Source organism: Petaurus breviceps, unplaced genomic scaffold (genome assembly GCF_028583685.1).
Source record: "Petaurus breviceps papuanus isolate PSGF00001 unplaced genomic scaffold, PetGlider_PUasm1.0 454, whole genome shotgun sequence".
Classification (NCBI taxonomy): domain Eukaryota; kingdom Metazoa; phylum Chordata; class Mammalia; order Diprotodontia; family Petauridae; genus Petaurus; species Petaurus breviceps.
The window spans coordinates 797,129-814,676 of record NW_027186342.1 but is presented as its reverse complement, the minus strand read 5'-3'; the positions used below and the strand labels follow the sequence as shown (position 1 = coordinate 814,676).

Below are 17,548 nucleotides of genomic sequence, written 5' to 3'. Positions count from 1 at the left end.
TTCTCTGGTTGTTACTCAAAAAGGGCCTCTGGTCCCTTGAAGCTGCAAGTTCTAGCATACCTCTTTGCCCTGGAATTGTTACCAAGCCTCCTATTCCCTTGTGAAGGACCCTGCTGGAGAGTGAGCTCCAGGCATATAAGAGAAACATTCTGTTACTCTTTTTCTTATGATATTATAGCAAATGACTTTTCTTAGAACCAAGTGTGTCTACTGGCTGACTATCAAAGATGTATACTGATGGACGTTTTGAATTTTATTTTGGGAATTTGTTCCCATTAAGTACCTCGAACCTAGTTGTCCTTTGGAGGATCTAATCTATGAGGGGAGTAGATATTCCTAGAGGGGACATTATAGAGTTTGATATAATTCTCTCCTGTTCTTTTTTGTCTATAGAAATATTTGTTAATTTTTAATAATAAACATGAGACAAATGATAGGTAAATAGATTTATGAAAAGAGTCAAACTCTCTTCAGTATCCATTCTGGATGTCTCACATCCATGATATACAGCAAATTTTGTATTAGAAACAAATGTGGATTTGTAAGCAAAAGAACTCTATTGGAGTCCCAGCTTAGTAGCCAAACCATGGTGTCCCTGTCTGTTAAATGAGGATGACAAGGGTTATTGTGAGGGAAATGTTTTTTTTTTTTTAAATTTATTTATTTACTATTAGCTTATAACATTTAGTTCTGCAAGCTTTTGAGTTCCAAATTTTCTCCCCTTCCCTTTCCTTCCCCTCCCCCTCATGGTGGCATGCATTCTGATATAGGTTCTACAAATACCTTCACATTAAACATTAGTCAAGTTGTAAAGAAGAATTATAACCAAAGGAGCGAACAATGAGAAAGAGGAAACAAAACACTAAAGAGAGAGAGCAAACAGTTTGCTTCAATCTGCATTAAGACTCCATAATTCTTTCTCTGGATGTGGATAGCCCTTTCCATCATGAGCTCTTTGGAATTGCCTTATAGCCTTGCATTGCTGAGGGGAGCCCAGTCTATCAGTCATTCATCACAGATACGATGTGTCTGTAATTGTGTACAATGTTCTCCCACTTCTGCTCCCCTCACTCAGCGAGGGAAATATTTTGTAAGTTTTTAAGTACTATAGATACACAGGTCATTATTATTATTCTCCTCTTGTCAGCACAGACTAGGGAGGTCCCACCCCTGGTGAAGCTGGTTGAGCAGTTGGCAAGTTAGTGAAGGTGATGAACTCCTCTCGGAAGCCAGGAAAGTAGGAAATAAGTGGTGAGAAAGTCAATTTGAGTATCCCCATTCACACTGTTAATTGCCAGGGTGTGCTTGAGATGATAGAAACTCCTCTGGTTCCTTCCCGGGGGAGGGCCCCATTTTTTGGTTGAATTACTTTTCCCTTCTATGTGCCTGATGATGGATAGGACTGATTACCATGTGATGAGATCCAGCTCCCAGGCTAGGTGGTGTTGGCAGGAATCTGGGATCTACCATGCTGGCACCTGCAAATTGCCATGTGCCACCTGAGGGACTGAGGAGCCCTGCACGTGGCCTGGGGTGCAGGAAATAGAAGTCACCCAATTATGGAAAGTTAGCCAACTCTCAATTATCCAGGGGTCCATAAGTTCTTAGATTATCCAGTCTCACAACTAGAGGGAAAGAATAAAATTGGATGATTTAAATGAAGTTTTTAGATTACCTGTCGGTTTCCATTATCCAGGTCATGACCTACTTCCCACAATTTTAGCTGATGAAGTGTTGATAGCAGTATTAATTAAGCCAATAATGCACTGATCTGAGGTCTCTACCATGGTTAACATTCTATTTTCTTTGCAAGGCAAATTTTGAAGCCACATTTCATTAATTTATTTATATTCATTCATTCATTCAAACAATTGATCAGCAAGCATTTAACAACAGCTAGCATTTATATAGCACTTTAAGGTTTGCAAATCATTTTATAAATATGATCTCATTTTATCCTTGAAACAACTCTGTGAGGTAGGTGCTATTATCATCCCCATTTTACAGTTGAGGAAAATAAGGCAAACAGAGGTTTAGTAACTTGTCCAGAGTCACACAACTAGCTAATGACACAACTAGGCTGGTTTTGAACTTAGGTCTTTCTGACTCCAGACCTAACACTGTGTTACCAAGCTGCAGCAGAGTCTATAACTGGTACGTGATGTTCCACAATTGGCTACACAATACACTATTGAAAGCTACCCCTCACTGGCCAGGTAGCTTGGTACATCAGAAAGATTGGATACTTATGCTGAGATTGACAAAACGATGGTCATGTTCACTGGTCTACCAAAAATACTGAATGAAGATTATATTGGGCTACTCCAACTAGGCCAACTCTGTTCCACTTGTTATTTAATTTTCATCTTATAGATGAGAAGGTATATCATTATTCCTTTAGACCTATGGTTGACGATGAAGCATATATCTTTAGAGTGAGATATTACAGTATAACTTTCTGACCAAGAGACAAATGAGATTTTTAATCACAATTCTCCTAGTCCACTCTTGGGACTCATGCTGTGCTGGAAAGACTCAGAGATGGACAACCTGGTTATGCATTGACACTGGGTTCAGAGGTCCCTTTAAAAGACATATTTGTCCCCTGATCAGGCTGAATGTTGAGGAAGGCTATATGATGATGGTATAGGAAGAGAAATCAAAAGGTTCTAATCAGAGAGTACAAACAACTACATTGGGGGAAATTCTATCTAATTATAAATCATAGATCGGAGATTAGATATGGAAGGGACCCTTTAAGGTCACTGAGTAGAGTCATCATTTTACAAATGGGAAAACTGAATGAATTGCCCAGGGTCACACAGCTAGAAAGCACCTGAAGAAGGATTTTCATTTAGATCTTCCTGACTGAGTTAAGTTCTATTCACTAAACCATATTGCCTCACTTGTATCAAAGCCCCTAACAACCATGACTTCATAACCCCCTGACTAGACAAAATAAATGGATATTCCTTTGGGTTACATCATAAAATAGCACATCAAACATGGTTACATAAAAGCCAAGCCATTTTATCCCAAACAGACAGGATGGCATTTGGAATACTTTGTACCTGTAATAAAGTTCCCAACCCATTCCCAGCTTTAACTCTGGATGAGAATGAAGAATATGATAATTATGAGTTCATGGGAGTGAAAAAAATTATAATAATCTAGATGGCAGTAATGGCTATGAAGTGCAATTTAACTTAAAAATAAGAGATCTGACATGTAACAAAATTATTATCAAATGCAAACATTAAAGGGAACATGACCTGTCAGTTTTTTGCTGATGCACTTTGGTCACCAAGGCTGTATGTGCCTGTAATACAAAAAAAGTTTCCCCTATGGGCTTACTCTTCCAAGTTATACTCTTGGTGGTAGGTGAGGTCCCCCAGAGAGCAGCTAGCTACTTTCCCTCTCAGTATCCTAGGTCTAGATTAATACCCTGAAGAGCTAGGCTGGATTTGTAGTAATGTTGTTAACAAGCCTCCACTGGTGTGCTCCCCATTAATTATCAGACATAGTTAACTGACTTTTAAAAAGGATGTTTATTTATCAGGCATAGTTGTTAGAGGGCACTCTCTTCTTGGACAAAAGGGGTCCCTGGAGAAAGTGCACTCAAACTTGGGTAAACACATGTGGCTAAAGGGAAAATTCTTACCTCCTGGTGACTGAGTCCTTTTCTCCCTTCATGGAGTCCTCATAAAATTCTCTTTAGGCATAGCTCTTTACTGGGATCCAAAAGTCCTTCCCCTTGTAGAGTCTTAAAGTTGACTTTACTTGATGCTTTTTTCCATATTGCTACTTTGTCTGAGGGAGTTCTGCTTCAAATTGAACTGCCTGCATGGAATGTTTCCTATGATTGGGGGAACTGAGAGGAAAAAAGTGTCCATCTAGAGCACAAACCTTGCCTATAATGATCATCATCAACATCGTTTGCATTTCTCTAGTGCTTTTCAGATTTATCAAGCACTTCAACAACAATCTTGTGAAGTAGGTTTTCTCTGTGATCTGCATGTGAAGAAATGGAGGCTCAGAGAAATGACTTCCCTCAGTTCTTACCCAGCTGGTGATAGTGCAAACCCAGGTGTCCTGACTTTAAACCTGGCCCTTGTTCCACTTGGTTCTAGGTAGACAAATCACAACATTTAGGTCTAAGAAACTCAGCAGCATGAGCTCCAAAAAGTCTTTTGAGTCTGAAGTGAGCAGGACAGACTTGGTTTTGAATGATTCTCATAAAGGCCAGCTGTGAATTTCCTGGGAGCAGATATAGTGGAAGACACTGTGTTAAGCATGTGTAAATAAAATTGCACAGATGCAGTGCTGATTCTTTTTGCTGGGTTTCTCTCTAAAGTAGGGACACAGACACAGATAGGTAGGTTAAAGTACCCAGAGAAGAGGCTAAAACATGCAAATACCACGTGAAGGAGGTATCTACTTTATATCTAGGTCACCAGTAAATGTAATTTGAGGAGATGGAGCAGAGAAGCCACTGTGGAATTCCCCTCCCAGAGAGGGCGAGACCAGAGAAAGCTACTGCTTAGTAGCCATTCCATCTGGGAAAGTCTTATGGGATTTGGCGCCCTTCTGGAAAAATGCCTTAGAGGCTCAGGCAAGGCAGTTAAAGGGAAAAGGGGCCAAGTGGGGGAAATGTCATCCCAAGCATTAGGTTTGAAGCCTTTCTGAGAATCTTGTTTAGCTAGATATACTTGATAGCCTTAAAGAGTTCTGGATGTGAAGCCAGAGATCCTGGGTTAGAATCCTGTCTCTATTACTAGGTGTGTGATCTTGGATGAGACCATGAATATCCCTAGGTCTCAATTTTCTCATCTGTAAAACGAGAGGATTGAGCTAGTTGGCCCCTGAGGTCCTTTAAAACTAGGATCCTATAATCTAAATCAGCCAGATACGCACCAGCTCTATTTTAACTTTGGGTTATTCGGTCACACTATTGAAAGCAGCACAAGCAAATCCAGAACTGGCCTTCATGGGAATCATCAGAAGCAAGTCTGATCTATTTACCTCTGACTGAAAAGAAGGAGGCCCAAGAACTGATTCTGATTTGAAAAAAACCAAGTTTTTGTCAGTCAATCTATCAGTCAGCCATGCAATATTGCTGGGAACTTTCAGTGCCATGTAGAAACATCAGGGGATACACATGGTCCTGGTCCTTGGAGAATCTGCAAGTTGTTAGGAGAAACATGATAAACACACCTTCAATAAGTGTAAACCAAAGACAGGTCATACCTACTTTTCACTATGCCTTCTTGGTAAGCATGGGGTATATTTTACTATGATATTTTTTACGAGATATGTTATTAAAACCAAGATATAATAATGATAACTCTCTATAAATGTTTAGAATAGTAAAAATGGTGCCCCAAGTTATAGACTAGCAGAGCTGTGAAGGCTCTGAAGCAGTCATCCAGTTCAAAGCCCTCATTTCATAGAAAGAAGCAGAGACCTGGAGAAGTGGGCTTGACTGATGGGACCTGACTGATGGAACACGGCCAATGAATGGAAAAACTATGAAAAGAGCCTCATTTCTGACTGTAAGTCCAGGGTTCTTTTCACCACACTTTAAAGCATTCTTTATAGAAAAGTACTGTGAATAAAATGGGCAAAAATGTACTGCTTCCCTGGGTAAAGGAGGGTCCTCAGTGTATTAGAAAAGAATCCATACCAACGAGAGAGGGAGTGTTGCATAGAATATAAGATTCAGAGTAAGAAGGATCCGATTTCAAATTATGCCTCTGATACCAGCTTGTTGATCAACAAGAGCCAAGTCACCTACTCTCCAGTTCCAAGCCTTAGTCTTCTCACCTCTAAAATGGGTGCAGTAACAATTTATAGGGTCATTGTCAGAAAAGGTACGCAAAATGCTTTGTCAACTTTGAAGCATTCTTTAAATGCCAATTGTTAATGTTTTTATTATTCAGTAATTTTTCAGTCATGTCTGACTCTTTGTGACCCTAACTGGGGTTTTCTTGGCAGAGGTACTGGAGTGGCTTCCCATTTCCTTCTCCAGGTCATTTTACAGATGAGGAGGCTGAGGCAAACAGGGTTAAGCAACTTGCCTAGGGTCACACAACTAGTAAGTGGCTGAGGCCAGATTTAAAATAAGGAAGATGAGTCTCCCTGTCTCCAGGCCCAGCACTTTATCCATTGTAGCATCTATGACCAAATTGCTTTCTCTGATGAGACCTAACAAGACATTTAATCCACATTTGTTCTGCTAGTTTTCCAAGAATTTAGAAAGATTGGGTGGGATGAAGAGGGGGTGCTGATCTGACATTCTGAGTTCTTTAATAAAGATATCCAGGGAAGCTTTTTTTTTTCTCTTGGAAATTATTCAATAGAGTTGGAGTCAAAGTTAGAATCATTCTTTGCAAAGCTGTTCCTATTTCTCTTATTTCAAAATTAATTTAAAAAATTCAAAATATTTCAAAATTCAGGGCAGTCCTGAATGAAAGATTTGTAGTCCACTGCTGGGTCAGCCTCTAAGGATTTCCAGAGTTTCAGGTCTGGTAGATCCTGCCAGAGTTTTGCCAGGAAAACCTTTGAGATAGAAACAATTAAGTAAGGATTTGGTGAAGGATGATTAAGATAAGAGTGGAAAGTGATGAAGGACCTAGGTTAAAATCCTGACTTGTCATTATGACAGATATATTCAACTCTTAATTTTGTTTCTTAGTAGCTGTGTCGCTGTGTGCCCTTTGCTTCAGTTTCCTCATCAGGGTTAAATAACTGGAATGGGGGTCTGGAAGACCTAGGTTCGAATTCTGCCCCAAACACTAGGGAAAGGAAGGAAACAAATACATATTAAACATCTGCTATGTGCCAGGACTGTACTAAATGCTTTGCAGTTATTATTTCATTTGATCTCACATGCTCTGTGAGGTCGGTGTTATTATTATACCCATTTTACAGATGAGGAAACTGAAGGAGGCAGAGGTGAAATGACTTACCCAGGATCACACAGCTAGTAAGTGTCTGGGGATGGATTTGAACTTGGATCTTCCTGACTTCAGGTCTAGCTCTCTATCTACTTACCACTTAGCTTCTTAGCTCTATGTGACTCCAGGAAAGTTTGTCTTCCTCTCTGGACCTCAGTGTCTTCATCTGTAATATTTGAGTGTTGGCCTTTTCTAGCTCTGAATCCTATGAGATGATCTCGAAGGTTGATTCTTGCTCTAATGCATAGGAAGTCCTATGAAATAAGCCAAACAAGAAAGACATCAGAAATGAGTTGTAGGCAGCATTGTCTTCCATGACCTGAAGCTGTTTGAATGAGCTATCATGGTTCCACACAAGGTCTGATTTGGAATGTTACCACATCATATTTTTTACCCCAGCTAGAACCTTAGGACAGCTATGTATATCTGGAAGGTTGGATAGCCAATGGACTTCAGAGTACACCTCACTCTGATTTTCTGTATCTGTGAGGAATGTGAGCTCCAGAGAAGGGATTTGACTCAGCCAAAATCATAGATGTAGTAAAAGGGATAAATCCTTTGAATGTCAAAGTACAATTTAAATCAAGTCAAGAAGTCTTTATAAAGCCCTCGCTTTGTGATAGGCACTCTACTAAGTGTTGGAGATATAAAAAAAAGGTAAAAATGGTCCCCTCAAGGAGCTCACATTCTAATGGGGGGGCAAAGACAACTTGCCAACAACTATGTATGATATATACAAGATCAATTGGAGATAAGCAACAGAGGAAAGGCACTGACTTTAGAAGGGAACATGAAAAGTTTCTTGCCTAAGGTCACATGGCTAGTAAGTATTAAGTGTCTGAGGCTACATTTGAACTCAGGTCCTCCTGACTCCAGGGTCAGTGCTCTATTCACTGCGCCACTTAGCCTCCCCTTACAGGAAGTTTTAATCCAAAGATTGCCATAAGTCATCTCTTTGGAGACCGACCCCCCTGTGCCTTAAACATTTGCATTATACTCAAATACCTTCTTCCAAAGTTCAGTCCTTTTTTTGTTTCATACCCTTTAAGACTTTTGTCAAATTTTGCCCAAAATATGTGCCTAATACGTGAAAGGTTTGTGTACCTTTATGATGCTGAAGAATGTGTCTTTGGTGAGATGTATGTTACTTTCAGAGGACTTGAATATGGATTACTTCATTTACTACCTTACAAACAAGTGATGTATTGAAGACATTCGCAGTACTTACAGATCACAGTTTCAGGGATCATCAGGACATTGTATTCAGAGGAAAAACTCCTCTAGTGCTATTGATACTGTATTTAATTGTATACTTTTAAAATTAAATTTACTTTTCAAAATAATTTATTTTTCATCTTTCTATGAAAAAAAGAAAACCAGGGGCATGGAGTTGTGATTTAGAAATGGGTCAGGGACTGGGTTTAGATGCTGAGTAAGATGTTTTTAAAAAAATCTCCCTAGAGGGAGTCATTGAGTAAGTAGTTCCTGCCCAGAAACCTGAGAGTGTTGTGTTGCCCCACAAGGAGATGAAGTTGTCACTTAATACATCCTCTACCATCTTAATGTCTTTTGATTAAATGGATCCAGGCTAATGGAGAAAGCAAGGAACTGGGAGATGAAGTTATTATTTAATACATTCCCCCACCTTGTTAATGTCTTTTTATTAAGTGGAACCAGGCTAATGGGGAGAACAAGGAACCAGGATTCAGGATGGCCCCTGAGAACCTACCTACACTGTAATTGCTTTCAAACTCTTGGGACAATTAGTGATAATTAAGATGTCTTAACAGGCAGTCAAGGATTTTAGGTATGCAGTGGATAGCACCATCAGGACATTCTATGTAGTTATGAACTTTGCTGAAGACCAGAAACTTGTCCTCCTTTGCTGGGGAGAGGGAGGTGGGGGGAGGTTAAAGGTGAAGGGGAGTGTACTGTTGTGGCTTACACAAGGTCTCTTGGCAAAGGATTATATGCAAAGAAAAGTTGGATAGAATCCTATCCAGTCAATCAGGTGGTGTTTGCTTTATAGAGTATCTCCTCCACTTTGGGATACAGTACTAGGCATATTCCCTGGGCCAGGGTGATACACGAAGTCTGGGGACAGCACAAAAGCTTCCAGGCTGGACACTACTTTCAATGTCCAGGGCAACTTTTTCATCACCTTTCTTGTAAACTGAATTTCTTTCTTGATATTACTATCATGTCTCTTATTCCCTCAAACATCCTGTAGGCAGTAGCAGAAACTTAGAAGGGAAGATTTTATAAACCAAAACACTTAGCTTCCATCCCAAGGAAGGAATAAGTCTCTGGGGACAAGAACAGTTTAGTTTAGAGTAATTCAGTAATTCAAAACAGGCAATATTTCCTGAATACCTGCTATAGGCAATACATTAATTGTGCCAGGTGTTGAAGGAGATAGGAAGATAAATAAATATTCTCTGCTCTAATGAGATTTAGAATCTAATTGGGAGAAATCCATACAAATAACTAAGGTACAAAATTGAAATATGAAAAGTAGACAGTGTGGTAGAAACATTTTATAGGAGTGCAAAGGAGTATTTTAGGCAGATGGAGTTAGGGAAGGCTCCAAAAGTCTTAATAAAGGAGTTAGGGAAGGTCTTGAAGGACAAGTATGATTTCAACATGCAGAGATTGGGGACAGCTAAAGGATGATCCACTCCAGGTATAAGAAGTAGTGTGAGCAAAGTCAAAGAGTTAAAAAAACAAAAAACAAAACAGGTTAAATTTGGGAAACAGTACAATGTGGCAAGATCACAACTGCATAAATAGGAGAGTTGTGAGAGAGAGAAAGGTAGATCAGACCCCAGTTGTAGAGGGTCTTGAATGCCAGGCTGAGTGTTGACTCTACTTGGGATGCAATAAAAAATATTTGAATATTTTTGAGTAGGGGAGTGACATAATTAGAGTTATGTAATCAAGGTTATTCTAATATTGGTGTGTATTACGGATTGGAGCTGGGAGGAACTAGAGATTGGGAGACGAGTTAAGAGGTTATTGCAATAGTCCTGGCAAGAGGCAATAAAGGCCTGAAATAGGGGGATGGTAATGGGAATGGAAAGGAGGGCATGAATATGAGAGATTTTTCAGAGACAGAATCAAGGGGAGTTAACAACTGATTGGCTGTGAGTGTATATGAAGGGGCAAGGGACAGGGTTGAGTAAAAGGATAAACCAAAGGTGATTTCAATGTTTTAAGCCTATATAACTGAGTGATGTCAATAATTACCCCCCTCCCCCAACCAAGGTAATTGGAAAGAAGAGCAGATTGTGGAGACAATGAATTCAGCTCTGCACACAGTTTAGCAGGTTTTGAGACATTTAAGTGGCAGGGAGAGCTAACCAGGGAGGGGGAATTAAAAATATGGGGCTGGAGTTCAGGAGGGATTTGAGCTGGCAATGTTGGTTTGATAGTGATTCGCCTAGAAGTGATAGTTGAAGTTGTGGAAGTAGATTAAATGCAGTTGCCTTTTTTTTTTTTTTGGGGGGGGGGCGACACCTAGATTCCTAAACGTTCCATCACTTTTTTTCTTATTCAGACTCAGGCTGATTCTGACTGATAGCCAGTCTGGCATGAGACCCAGAATTGAGGGCAAGCTTTTGCAGAAGGTTGGTTCCCTCTCCAATATGGGAAAACCAATCAAGGTAGGAGGAAGCCCACGATTTCCCTTTTCTGATGATTTCACAAAAATCAAATTGCGTGACAGATGCCCAGATAAACAGAAGTTTGCAACTAAAGCAAGTTTTGGGATGGAGCTGATTAGTTGATTCTTAATGGCTATTAGCCCAGTAATCACTCACCACACATAGCTTCCAGGCAGACCAAACCCATGCAGAAGCACAGTGACACCCAAGAATACAGACGCCTCCTCCTCAGGTATATAAGGGGACCCTGAAGATTAGGCTTCAGTGGAGTTGAGTTTGCAGTCTTAACTCTCCTCACACATCGGAACTTTCTTTCCTTGTTTGGTCGGTCACCATGAGTCGCCAGTTCTCTTGTAGGTCTCGTGGAGGAGGAGGAGGCGGAGGAGGAGGAGGAAGCTGGACCTTCAGTGTGGGCTCCTTAAAAGGAGGAAGCCGGGGTTTCAGTGGGTCCTGCTCAAGAGCTGGGGGCCGAGGCTTCAGTGCAGGCTCTGCAGTGGTCAGTGGGAGCCGAAGATCGGCGAGCAGCTCCTCCTGCTTGATGCGCCATGGTGGAGGTGCTAGCAGCCAGAGCCTGGTTGGCCTCGGAGGCAGCAGGAGCATCTCCATGAGCGTGGCCGGAAGGGGCAGTGGTTATGGCGGAGGTGGCGGCTTCGGCGGAGGCGGCTTCGGCGGTGGCGGCTTCGGCGGTGGCGGTGGCTTTGGAGGAGCAGGAGGCTTTGGAGGAGGAGGAGGCTTTGGAGGAGGCGGCTTTGGAGGTGGCGGCTTTGGAGGAGGCCGTCTTGGGCCAGGTGGTGGTTTTGGTGGCCCTGGTGGACCCGGTGGCTTTGGTCCTGGAGGATACCCTGGCGGTGGTATCCATGAAGTTACTGTCAACCAAAGCCTCCTGGAGCCTCTTAATGTGAAAATTGACCCAGAGTTCCAGAACATCAAATCAGACGAACGGGAACAGATTAAGAAACTCAATAACAAATTTGCTACCTTCATCGACAAGGTGAGTCTGGAGACGCTGGGATCCACTTGGCCCAGCATGTCCTACTTCCATTCAGTAATTAGCAAAAGAGAACCACTGCTGGTTAATTTCATCTGGGGATTGCCAATGGAATGTGATGAACTTGATATTCTGCAAGATACAAAGGGAATAAAGAAGTGGGATAATCCTAACCTATGGTAGCAGCAGGCTGAGTATGGTAATAGCAGGTTCAGTCAGCCAACCAGGCACTTATTAAGCTCCTACTATGTGCTGGGCATTGTGCTAAGCACGGGGGGATACAAAGAAAGACTGAAGACAGTTCCTGTTTTCAAAGAGCTTGCAATCAAATGGAAACAACATGCAAACACCTATGTATATAGAGCATGTACATAGGATAAACCAGAGATATATAATAGAAGGCAGGTATTAGCATTAAGGGGGTTTAAGAAAGGCTTCTTAGAGATGATAGAATTTCAGCCAGGTCTTGAAAGACTTTATGACTGGCTTTCACATTTCAGTCTAGCTGAATAAACATTGGTGTTTAAATTTGTTAGAAAACAAACAAAAAAAACCTCAAACCCTCATCAATCTCTGAGGATGGTCTGGCAAACTGCTGAATCTTCTATGCCAAGCTAGCTACATTTCAGTGGGAACAGAATGGTCCCTCTGTCTTCTGTTCTATGAATGGGTCTCTCCTCTTTTAGGAGTAAGCCTTCTGAGAAACTAACAAGTTTAGCTTGAAACAGTTGCTTTGTTGGTAAACTAAAACTCTGCCCTGGAGAGCAGGTTTCATGCCTCAGTGACCCATAAAATCATTTTTATTGATGTCACTTTGGGATTTTATAGGATTTTCTCGCATTGCATAGCAGGTGTAACTAAGATGTTGAGTTTTATAAGGTTCTTAAGAGCTTTGAGAAACCCTGCCCTCCAGTGCTCTCATACTAAGCACTTTTGGGCTTAATGCCAGTAAATTCTGGTTTTTGGTTCTGCTAGGATTAGGGAGGGGCCGTTCTGGAATATTGGGGGCTGCTTGGTGGAACAGAGGAGAGAATCTCTCAGGATGAGAAGTGCCAGGGTGATGCACTGGGAAAGAAAAGAGTTGGAAGTTTGGGCAAGAGGCAGTGGAGTGCTCCAAGGAAGAAGGAAGATATTAGCATATTCTTTGATGGGTAGAATGGGGCATCCTGGTTGTAATTGGGCTTATCCCTATCTCTGAAGCAACTTATTCCTGGTCTCTGAATCCTAGTGAAGGGGAAGAAGAGCTCATGACTTGCATGGATGATGGAGGTTAAGTCTTGGGGATTGGGGAATTGCAGGTTCGTTTCCTGGAGCAGCAGAACCAGGTGTTGACCACCAAATGGGAGATGCTACAGCAAATTGATGTCAGTACCCGTTCACCGAACCTAGAACCCTTATTTGAGATGTACATCAGCAGCTTGAAGCAGAAGTTAGACTCTCTCACGACAGAAAAAACAAAGCAAGATTCAGAACTAAACAACATGCAGGATCTTGTTGAGGATTTTAGGAAGAAGTAAGTGTGCGCGTGTGTGGGGAAACACCAATGGGTAATGAATATTACTAAGCAAACAGAATAAATTCTCCAGGAAAGCATTCTTTCCCAAATGAGTTTCTGGGAGGGGGAGTATCTCTGAATTTCTGCAAACTATTCCTTTGGTAACACTTCTAAAACTAAATGTTTTTGTATTTAGTTATTATTAATAATGTTATTTTTAAAAGTTATCTTACATGGTTATTATAAATATTATTATTATTATATATTTTTAAGGAAAGCCATTCCTAATGGAGATATCAATTTCATTAAAACTCTGCTTGATGATCCTGAGATATGAGATGCTTTTGGGGTGAGCCTACCAAGAAGGCAGGAAAGTCAGTTTGTATTGTGGAGGGAGCACCAGATTTGAACCTAGGTTCAAATCCTCTTACTGTCTGTGGGATCTTGAAAAAAAAAAAAGCCCCTTTACCTCTCTGGGCCTCAGATATTTCATTTGTAAAATGAGGACATTAGATTAGATAATCTCTAATGCTCCTTCTTGGTCTCAATCCTATAACACTGTAAGGCCAACATTGATCTCTTTTCTGTGAAACCTAACAGGTATGAGGACGAGATCAACAAACGCACTTCCTCTGAGAATGCCTTTGTGACAATTAAGAAGGTAAGAGGGGGAAGGATTGGGTATTTCGCGTACAAATGCATGCATTAGGCAAGACTCACCAGGGAAATAATTCAGAGGGAGGTGTTTCAGGCAGAGTGGGTTAGAGAACACCTCAAGGGGCGATAAAGGTTATAAAGAGAAAACTAAAGGAATCTGGGTATTACCAGGGCAGGTGTTGAGGTGGAGACTTGGGAAACGGGGAGAATTTGCCATTGTTTTTGAAGTGTCTGGGTTTTGGGGGGCATACAGAAGAAGTGAGAGGCCCGTTCAGCAGACCTTTTGAGGTATTGAAATGTTGCAGTGGATAGAGTGATGGACTTGGGTTCAATAAGTTCTCAGTTTAAATCTTGTCTCAGACATTTACTGTGTGGCCCAGGGCAAGCAACTTAACATCTCTCAGTATCAATATCTTCATTTGAAAAATGGCACCTCTTGCATAGGGTCATTGTGAGACTCAAATGAGATAATATGTGAAACCATATTTTGTGAACCATGAAGGGCTGTCTAAATGTTAGCTATGATTATTCCCATCATTGTTATGATTTGATCACTCTTTTAGGATGTGGACAATGCCTACATAAAAAAGGTGGACTTGGAGAGCCAGGTGAATGTGTTGAGAGATGAAATTGACTTCCTGCGGGTCTTATATGAAACGGTATGATTTAAAAACAAAATCTTTTCTCTTGGTGCTCATTCCCTTTTGATGACTCTGTAGTGCTCTTTCCCAGCTACTTGAAGAGAGTTCACTGTCAAATTGATAGCCTATGATATTGGGACCATCGGGCAGGATTTGCAGGAGTTCCATGAGACTACTAGTGGTAGCTTGTGTGACAGGACAGTGTCCAGCAACCTCTTCTAAAGGAGAAAGTACCTCTCAGTCCAAGCAACATATGGATTCTAGAATAGCTCCACCTTCTCCATAGATTCAACTGTATGAAAATTTTTTTAAATCATTTTTTTTGTTTTGTAAAATTTTATTATTTATTTTAAACGTTCTTTTCTTTTTAAATCGAGTTCCAAATTTTCTCCCTCCCTCCCACTCCTCCACTCATGCTTGTGTTTGAATGTCGAATTTCTATGTAGCTCTTGTCTTTTTATCAGGAATACTTGAAAGTCTTTGATTTCACTGAATATCTATTTTCCCTCCAAAGGATGAGTTGGTAATTCTTGGTTGTAATTATGATTTCTTTGCCTTCCATATTATATTCTAAGCCCTCTGCTCCTTCATGTGGAAGCTGCTAAATCTTGTATGATCCTGACTGTGGCTCCATGGTAGTTGAATTGTTTCTTTCTGGATGCTTGCAATATTTTCTCCTTGATCTGGTTGCTCTGGAATTTGACTATGGTATGCCTGGAAGTTTTCATTTTGGAATAACTTTCAGGAGGTGATTGGTAGATTCTTTCAACTTCTGTTCTACCCTCTGGATCTAAGCTATTGGGGCAGTTTTTCTTGATAATTTCTTTAAATATAATGTCTAGGCTCTTTTTTTAATCATGACTTTTAAGTAGTCCAATAATTCTTAAATTATCTCTCCTCAATCTATTTTTTAAGTCAGTTGTTTTCCCAATGAGACATTTAAGATTCAATTTTTTTTATTCTTTTGACTTTGTTTGATTGTTTCTTAATGCCATGTAGAGTCATTATTTTCCACTTGTCCGATTTAAATTTTTAAAGAATTGTTCTCCTTTCCCAGCTGCCCTATTCTTCTTTTTGATGAGTTCTTCTCTTCAGTGAATTTTTGTGCCTTTTTTTTTACCATTAGATCAACTCAGTTTTTTAAGCTGTTATTTTATTCCACATTTTTTGTGACTCTTTTACCAAGCTGTTAATTCTCTTTTCATAATTTTCTTGTATCACTCATTTCTTTCACCAGTTTTTCCTCTGCTATCTTATTTCTTTAACTCTTCTAGGAATTCTTGTTGGGCTTGAGTCCAATTAGCATTTTCTTTGAGACTTTGTAGATGTTTTCATATTGTTTTCTTCTTTTGAGTTTATGTCTTGATCTTCCCTGTCACTCTAGTAGTTTTTAATGGCCAAATTATTTTTTTGCTGTTTGTTCATTTTTCTGATCCATTTCTTGACTTTGGATTTTATGTTAAAATTGGACTCTGCTAACTTGGGCATAGGGAGGTACTGCCCCAAGCTTTAGGGTTTTTCATGCTGCTATTTTCAGAAGTAGTTCTGGGGGTCTTCAAGTTTTTGATGCTTCCAAGGTGGAAGAGGGAGAGATGTGGACACTGCTTTCTTGTTCTGTGTTCTGGTTTTTATCAGGAAGGGCCCCTGGTCTCCTGCATCTACAAGCACTAGCATTGTCCTCTTAGCCCTGAAACTGTGACCAGGTCCCCTGCTCTCCTTCAACCACATGCTCTAGTGCTCCTCTCTGTCTTGGAGCTGCAACAAGTGCCCCTTCTCCCTTATAACCAACCTCCAGTGCTCCTCTCCACCCTGAAACTGTAACCCAGAACTGCATATGGATAAAAGAATTGCCAATCAGTGCCAGTTGCACTCAGTACTCAGTGCACTCAGTGCTCCCCTGTAATCTCTTTCTGACAAATTGTCCAAACCCTTTACCATCTCTGGACTGAGAACCCCCAGAGCTCCTGCTGCTGATGCCATGACTATCATGGTTGCCTCCAAGGCTCACTGCTTGTGCCACTGCCGTTTTCCGGGCTGGTCGCCCAACCTGGTATCACAGACCTTTCCCGCTGACCTCTTAAGTTATCTTAGGCTGGAAAATGTCTCACTCTGATCCTTTGTTGGCTCTGCCACTCCAAAATTTGATTTGAGTAGGTATTTTAAAGTTGTTTGCAGGATAATGTTATGAGAATTCAGATGGGTTGCTGCCTGTATTATACCATCTCGGTTCCCTTAGTCACCTGAAATTTAAATGAAGTATCAGAGACAACCTTTCTTTGGTGATATGACTCAAAAGACATGACTCCAAGGAAGGGACAGCTGCCATGAGCTTTGCTTCAGTCCCTATGGACTCTGGCTATTCCTGGCAAAAGTGATCAATATGGTTGGTACTTGGGGCTGATTGGGAGGCTTAATGCTGCTAGATGCATAAGAATAAGCAAGCAAAGCCCTAGAATGGGGGTGGAAAGGGACTGAAACAGAAATCTGGATGTTGTTTCACCCTGGCCAGATCTTCCTGTTCCTGTGACTCTTTTTTCTGAGAATATCTGAGAATATCTCTGAGAATGTGAGTCATGACCACTATTCTGCCTAATTCAGGAGCTGTCCCAGATGCAACAGTGTGTCACCGATACTAATGTGATTCTCTCCATGGACAACAACCGCAGCCTGGACCTGGAAAGCATCATTAAGGATGTCCAATCCCAGTATGAAGAGATTGCACAGAAGAGCAAGACAGAGGCTGAGACCCTTTATCACAGCAAAGTGAGAACCTAACCAAACCCATTATCACAGATTTTGAACTCAAGCCAGGGAATGTACAGGAGTTTGTGGGCAATTAGAAGTGATAATGAATTAACTACTTAAAGTAGAGATTCACAATGCCTACCCTGTCCACTTCCCCAAATTCCCTAGGACAAATGTAGAGGGCATACTGACATCCTAGTCTACATAGGCACTCCACTGCCTTCTTCCAATGTCCTAGAGTTGATCTCTCTTGAGGAGGAGGGCAGGGAGTTATGTGTAGGTAGGGAGTTCAGCCATCACTTCCTAGACCCAGTCATGGACAATAAACAAAATCCACTGCAAATAAATCTCCTCCCCTTCCTTCCTTCCTTCCTTCCTTCCTTCCTTCCTTCCTTCCTTCCTTC

General features: G+C 41.0%; 1 protein-coding gene across 1 annotated transcript in view; it reads left to right on the top strand.

The window, feature by feature from the left end:
- The first annotated feature begins 10,887 nt into the window (after nt 1-10,887).
- Nucleotides 10,888-17,548, top strand: part of LOC138171622 (keratin, type II cytoskeletal 2 epidermal-like) — a 10,230-nt gene continuing 3,569 nt past the window's right edge. The window contains exons 1-5 of the mRNA XM_069101159.1: nt 10,888-11,609; nt 12,905-13,119; nt 13,702-13,762; nt 14,322-14,417; nt 16,998-17,162. Of these exons, the coding sequence (XP_068957260.1) occupies nt 10,953-11,609; nt 12,905-13,119; nt 13,702-13,762; nt 14,322-14,417; nt 16,998-17,162 (1,194 nt within the window). The 5' untranslated portion in view covers nt 10,888-10,952. The remainder of the gene's footprint in view (nt 11,610-12,904; nt 13,120-13,701; nt 13,763-14,321; nt 14,418-16,997; nt 17,163-17,548) is intronic.